At 46.3% G+C, this 1,101-nt stretch overlaps 1 protein-coding gene across 1 annotated transcript in view; it reads right to left on the bottom strand.

Annotated features, from left to right (window-relative positions):
- Positions 1 to 1,101, bottom strand: part of LOC113213186 (fatty acid synthase-like) — a gene marked incomplete at its 3' end in the record, with an annotated part of 15,429 nt that overhangs the window by 9,584 nt on the left and 4,744 nt on the right. The window contains 4 exon segments of the mRNA XM_052269991.1: positions 44 to 147; positions 371 to 479; positions 595 to 675; positions 762 to 915. Of these exon segments, the coding sequence (XP_052125951.1) occupies positions 44 to 147; positions 371 to 479; positions 595 to 675; positions 762 to 915 (448 nt within the window).

Here is a 1,101-nt window from a genome sequence, read left to right as displayed (position 1 = left end):
CGGGCAGGGCCGGAGGCTCTTCTTCGCTGCCGGAGACCGTGACCTTGGTGTGACCTCGCAACGCGGTCCGGGGCTTGTCGTTCTCGATGTACACGAGCTGCGTCTCCGTCGTACCCTGCATGAAGTGCGCCTCCAAGAAGTGGTCGTCTGTAGGTTACGGAGCGTAAGTCAGAACCTAGCCGCACTCTATGCATACGGCAAACCCAGTAAGAAATGAATTTTCGTCAACGTCGATCCAATATCGTTTCTTTGTCGAAATAGTCGAATGAACGTCATTTTGTCCCCCAAATCCACATCTTTTCGATATTCCGACGTCGATTCGACGTTGTATCCATGCTTTTTATTTCTCATTGGGAAAACGAGCACTAACCTGTGTCAGCGATATCCATCCACTTTTTCACGAGGATATCCTGAAATGACACCTGGAAATTTTGATCCTTATCTAGGATTCTTGCGCGTGCACTTTCATACATCAAAACCTGCAACACAAGACGTTTTATCACATGTAACTTTACTTCAAATAAATCAATTACTCAGTGGGCCTATGATGGGGTGTGCCTCCTAGTGTGTAATGCCTTTACTGGCCTCACTCACCAGCTCTTCCGATAGCGGAAAAATACGCGAGCCGATGATCTTCGCGTGGTACATGACATTCAAATGTCCGCCCGACTGGGACTGAGACGCAGAAAAAAAAACGACATTGTGGATTAAAACTTGATGATTATTATTACCATGCATCCATTGCAAGGGGCTTTACTCACCCAGTTGTCCATTAAGTGCATTATGTCACTGTTTGTGGACTCATCGTGGTCCCAGAGCACAAGGGGTGCCACTGATTGAGTCCCTCGAGGTACAGGGAAGTCCACGTCGGGATACAGGGCAGACACTTTGGGGGCAACGGATGCGAAGGACGTTCTGTTTTCATCAGTGCAAGAGGCTTAGACCATTAGTTGAGGCAGTGGAGAAAAATGTCCATAAACGACTTCATTTGGACGTTGGCTAAGACAATATATTTGTCGCTAATTTCTTTATTTTCCAGCACATAACATTTATTCTCGAAGAAACGTATTTGCTTGAATGGTTACAACACACAATCTAGCT

Source organism: Frankliniella occidentalis, unplaced genomic scaffold (genome assembly GCF_000697945.3).
Source record: "Frankliniella occidentalis isolate FOCC.00 unplaced genomic scaffold, Focc_3.1 Scaffold5, whole genome shotgun sequence".
Lineage (NCBI taxonomy): Eukaryota > Metazoa > Arthropoda > Insecta > Thysanoptera > Thripidae > Frankliniella > Frankliniella occidentalis.
The sequence above is the reverse complement of the archived record's forward strand: the minus strand, read 5'-3'. Positions and strand labels throughout refer to the sequence as shown.